General features: G+C 40.3%; 1 protein-coding gene across 1 annotated transcript in view; it reads left to right on the forward strand.

Moving 5' to 3' along the window:
- Positions 1-3,206, forward strand: part of LOC108969505 (tankyrase) — an 18,794-nt gene extending 15,588 nt beyond the window's left edge. The window contains 2 exon segments of the mRNA XM_018934257.1: positions 1,375-1,531; positions 1,605-3,206. Coding sequence (XP_018789802.1) covers positions 1,375-1,531; positions 1,605-2,927 — 1,480 coding nt within the window. The 3' untranslated portion in view covers positions 2,928-3,206.
- The last annotated feature ends 2,871 nt before the right edge of the window (positions 3,207-6,077 follow it).

Below are 6,077 nucleotides of genomic sequence, written 5' to 3' on the forward strand. Positions count from 1 at the left end.
TATATTATACTTTCACTAACATCCAATTTCGAAATATAAAATAGTATTTGAAAGCAAGGTTTTTCTTTAAAGAACAACGCGGCACTTGCGTTGTCAAATGCAGTTTTTGAACGAAAAAGCTTTGAATATGTCATCTATCGTACCGTCCTGATTTCGCTCTTTATGATTTTTATTTATTTATTTTTTTTTTTTTTTAAGTTTGTATTCCCTTAAACTCTTAGCCGATCATCGGGAGGACCTCCAAAAAAGGTGTCTGGCGGTGAGGAAACCAACTAAAATCAGTCCAATCCGAAAAAAATTTATTATAATAGATGTATACAGATAATGATCGAAGAATTAGTAAAAAATTTTTACGAAACGGCGACTTCCCAAAAAAGAAAAACGATTTTTTTTGTAATTTCATTTTGTAAAAAAAATTTTTTTTTTGTAATTTATACTTGAGAGTTCCCTTAGTCCTTGGATCATTATCATTATATATCTAAGAAAATCGTATGCATTTTCCAGCATTTCAAGTCGATCGGMTCAGACGTTTCGAGAAAAATTTCCTTACTGACTCTGATAACAGCTTTTCGAAAAAAATTCCTTGATACGAAGTTAAGTTAAATTCTTACAAATCGCTCATATCTCCAAAACCATTTGCGGGCTATGCCTTACATTTTCGTAGAATTTTTCAAATATACGTGTACATTCGATAATGGGTGCCAGGCCATAGCAGAATCGCACGAAACTGTTAAGCTGAAGAACCAGCCAAAAAAGGCACCCTAGAGCCGCTATCGGTAGATTGGGAGCAGATCGGTACTTTCGGAACCTCTTGTGTTCTACTACTAAATTGCTAGGCTTCGCGGAAACTTGATCAGCGCTGGGACAAAATCGGTACATCCGCTGTCGCCAAACCCCAGATCGATCGCAAGAGATCTAGTGATCTCTTTGCCCTCAGTAAGGCTAGACTCTCCCTAGTTATAGGGCTTTTAACGGGTCATTGCCCTACTGGCAGTATGGCTGGGAATACTACCAGATGGCATCTGTAGAAGCTGTATGAAGGAAAATGAGGAGGAAACAACTCAACACTTCCTACCTGACTGCTCGACGTTTGGGAGGTCAATACTTAAATACTTGGGTGCGCATATCATCAGGCATCTCACCGAGCTGGCGGGAATATTTGACATAGAAGTAATCTTCATTATTAGCCGAACGTCCAAGTACCCTCAAGGATTTTATATAATTTTTTTTACACTCTTGATGGAACTTCTTCTTAATTGCTTTCACTCAGTCAAATCTGTTGACAATATTTCAGCAGAGTTGCTTCCATAGTGTTATGTTTCTATATCTTGTTTGTTTACATTTCATAATTTTCATGTCCACTCCTACATATAGGCAACTCCTCCTGTGCCGCGTCGCATTGGGTAAATCGTTCTTGCAGTATAGTGCCATGAAAATGGCACATGCGCCGCCTGGACATCATTCGGTTATTGGTCGACCATCGGCAGGTGGCCTGCATTTCGCTGAGTATGTGGTCTACAGAGGCGAACAGGTAAATTACGATAAATTATTAAAAATAATAATAATARTAACAAGTTAACTGTAATATGCACACAACTATTTAGGCCTATCCCGAGTATTTGATAACGTATCAGATCGTCAAGCCTGATGATAACAGTAGCGGCAATGAGGAATCGAGATGATGGCCATCAGTTGGTTCCACGCCTACCACAACATCGCCTGCACAACAGCAACACCAGCATCCACAGTTGCAACAACAATTGCAGCAACAGCTAACGCACCAACAACCTCAGCAGCAACAACAGCAGCAGCAGCAACAACAACAACAACCACTACCACAACAAAAACACCACAATACGATAATAGCAACCACACATCACACTCATCCACAACCGAAATTGCAACAGCAGCATTCACTGCCACTGCAACTGCAGTATCATCACCAGCAACAGCAACTGGTCACCACCACGCAGCCTTCACCGGCTGGCACATTCATCACACAAGCAGCCGGACTTGCAACAACCGTCGCCAATGGCGGCGATTTGTTAAGACATAGCGGCGATATGTCACCACTATCTTCCACGAATTCCTTTTCATCGGTGGACACCAATCAAACGCTACTCAACTCCATTGCCAATCAAACGCAACTGCAGTTTCAATATCACCAGCAGCAGCAGCAGCAACAACAACAACAACAACAACACCAAAAGTCATCACATATGCTGCCACAACTGCCACCGCCACCATTACCACCACCGAACAACAACGGTAGTGCCCACATCAATCGACATGCCGCTAGTAATCGTTCGTATCGCACCAAATACGGACAATTCATGATCATCACACCGGCCGTCTCCATTGATCGTGACTACGAGCACGATGAAGCATTCGGCAGTGGCGGTTCCGCTGCAGCCGCCCTAACCAATAATTTCGATTTCGATGAAGATGCCTATTGCAATGACAACAACAGCAATGCCAACGGCAATAATAGCAACAGCAATAACGGCAATATCTTTCGCATGTCGCTACTGCAGCATAGCAGCAGCATTGACAGTGGCAACAGCAGCGACAGCTCATTCCGCTCCAACTACAATCCCTATCTGCATCATAGTCGCCAGCATTTGTTGCCCAAAACAGCACCACACTTCTACACATTCTCCTCGTGGCGTTGGTGTACGCTCATTTGTGCGGCAATGCGCTGCTTTGGCGGCGGACACAGTTCGAATGCGCCGTACAGCAGCAGCTTTGGACGTCCACCCTATCAACGTTCGCGCAGTTCCGGCGCACAAACGACCCGTTCCTCGCAGCCGCATCGACGCTTGCGCTCCTCCTCGTTCACGGCCGAAACGGCATTCGAGCATTTCTCGGCACCGTTTAAGGCGCGCAAAACGCGCGATCATCTCAACAACATCACATACGAATTGTGACGGTGGCGGCAGCAGCGCGCACGACGACAACAACAACAGCTATGTCACTTCGTTATAACGCCAATAGATGCGCAGTTGTTGGCGTTGACGTTGGTGGTGGTGGCAATTGCAATTGCAATTTCATTTGCATTACGAATTCGAACGATTCTAACGACTGCATTGCAGCAAGCGTTTAGAGCATTTTTTGATCTCCTATACGTATTTCTATTCGATTTGCTGTTCGGCGTAAAGACAAAGCCATATGACAGCAGCAATACGCTTAACGTCGCGTGCACAGTGTCGTCGCTGTCTCTTATACACATCTAGATGTGTATAAGAGACAGCCTATACGTATTTCTATTCGATTTGCTGTTCGGCGTAAAGACAAAGCCATATGACAGCAGCAATACGCTTAACGTCGCGTGCACAGTGTCGTCGTATTCCAATCTTAAAGTTTATAATTATTATTATTACAATTATGATTACATATTATGAAACAAAGAAAACTATTACACTCTTACATTTACTCCATATTTCGTGTACTTTTAACTTATAGTCGTCGTCGTGTTAAAAAAAAAAAACAAGAAAAAAATTTACAAACATATATACATATATTATATATTAGTATGTAAGCTTTAGGTAGCAACGTTTCGGCAGTACGAGCATAGAATGAAGAAATCGATTGAAAAAAATGAATTACTATAAAATAAAATGAATAATTAAAAAAAAACAAAAACGAATTGAAACCATAACGGCGAAGCAATGAAATCAAAAGCAGCAAAGTGAAGTCGTGACGTTTCTCTAAATAATCAGGCGACAAATAGCGTGCATATTTGTTCCAGTACACACATACATATATAAAGATGAACGCGGTTGCTTTATATGCAGTCTTCGAAAATAATTCCGAAATTTTCGAACCAGCAGCAGTTTCGGGGAAAACAAGAAGAAATCTAGAAAAACCACTGTATTTATTTTATAAATTGTCGTGGAAGCACATAGTAATAGTCGAAAATAACCGAAAAGTACAGGGTTTGTCTGGAAAGTAATAGTACTGATTTTTTCCGCCGCGACTGTACTTCGGAGCGTGTACGCACCGACTGCATTCGGTAGAGGGCGTTCTTAGCTAACGAACTAGCGGCTGGTCAGTTGTCTCCGAGCTCCCGGATAGGCAGAATAAACATTTTCGCGCAACGTGTTTCTGTGAGCGATGCAAGCCGAAAATACAGCGTTCGTTAGAGCAGAGATACGCGATTAAATCAGTGTAAAACTCGTTAAATCTGCGACRGAGACCTTTGATATGATCAAGCAGGCTTACCCAAATGTTACTTTAGTAAGAAGTGGTATATTTGGTGGCACCAAATCCTTTTTGAGGGCGTGGAAGAGGTTGCTTATGAATGAGCAAATTCAAAGTGAAAACGCTGTCTTTTTTTGACGTTTTTTTTTTTTTGACAACGGCAGCCATGAATTTGTTCCTCCTGGACAAACCGTCAATATCAAGTTTTACATGGAAGTCCTCAAGAGACTGAAATGAAGTGTCAATCGCAGCCGATTGGAAGTTGCTCCACGACAACACCTCGGCTCACCCCGCCTTTCTTGTGAACAGCTACCTAAGCAAGGCCTGTATCTCAACGCTTCCGCAGCCGCCCTTCAGCCAAGATGTAGCCACCGAATTTTTGTTGTGGTTTTTGTTTCCTGAAAAGACATATGAAAGGCAAGCATTTTGAGACGGCAGAGGAAATTCAAGAAACATGCATCTCGGCTCGAAAGCAGCGGTTTTGGGGAAAAACGAAAATCAAGAATCAGGTGTCAGCACTGAGTAATTGTCGAAAGTAACGAAAAACTCAAATCTGAAGCCAAATTTTTTTGCGAATAATTACTGAACCTTCGAAGTTGGCGATAGCAGCGGCAGTCTCGGTTAATAACTCTACTTCTAGTTCYACTCTGAAACTAAAAAAAACTTCAGTTACGTTGCAATAAGCCCGCTTTCCCAATATCCCACGTCCATCTTTAATATGTATCGTGAAATTCATAAACTTTTCGTAAGAAAAATATGCTGTAATATTGAACAATTTCTGAAAAAAAAACAAATATCGATTTCGATTGGCCACTTTGGCGATTAAAAATTTGGAAAACTCTGGATTTTGGAAATAATAGAAAACGTGGACGATACTTTCAATGCAAGCAATTAGCTACGAACGCTGCAGTAATTAGAGGTGTCACAAAGCATAACTATAACTAAGCTTTTACGAGCACAACTGCTTTTACGAATCGACTGTATAGCCGGTTCTACGGATATTTGTTCGGTCAAATACTGGCAATACCTGTATTATGAAAAAATGTTTGGCTAATGTTATATGCCGCATAACATTCATAAAAAAAAGCATTAATAAGAACTAAGACGCTCCGATTCTTATTAAAAATAAAAATTTTTGCAAAGCGTGGGAAGAGGGAAGCGTACGAAATTGGTGTAAAATCGTATTAGTAACTTTCACAAATATCAGTAAATGCTTTTGGTTGCTGGAATAACAATCAAACCATCAGAATCCGTTTCTTCCTTCACAAACCTGGACTCTCATGCGGCCCGGTATTATCGGGATTTAACGAATGATATATGCTGTCACAATAATAGCAGTATTCAAGACAAACTGAAAACCTTAAGGTGAAATATGCGACTAAGCTAAATTGTCCAACTTATTCGACTTCTAATTATTATTGCTCGAGTAAAAGCAACAACAGCTGCGACATACATACGTACATACACATGTACAATACATACATATGTATGTGTTAGATAATTGCAACTATGCAAATAGTTGTTGCGATGCCTCTAATAGCAGCTGACGTAGACTGCACGCCGATAATGGTAAAATTATTGCAAATGTAGACTGCAGAACGGGCAAACAATTGTTGGAACAACAAAGTAATGTCTATTTTTCTCGTGTATTAATGCATACAGTAACACCAACAAATATATTATACATACATGCAAGCATAAATAAATAAATGCATACATATACATACATACATATATTTTAATTAAGTGACTTTGAATGCGTAACCTTAAGTGTTTACAATTTACGATCTTCAAACCATTCTCTATACATATATTATTATTGATGTATAAACGATAATTGTATGAAGATATAAAATATACTTAAAAAAATATATAAA

The sequence above is a fragment of the Bactrocera latifrons genome, unplaced genomic scaffold (genome assembly GCF_001853355.1).
Source record: "Bactrocera latifrons isolate USDA-ARS-PBARC rearing strain unplaced genomic scaffold, ASM185335v1 scaffold_254, whole genome shotgun sequence".
Taxonomy (NCBI): domain Eukaryota; kingdom Metazoa; phylum Arthropoda; class Insecta; order Diptera; family Tephritidae; genus Bactrocera; species Bactrocera latifrons.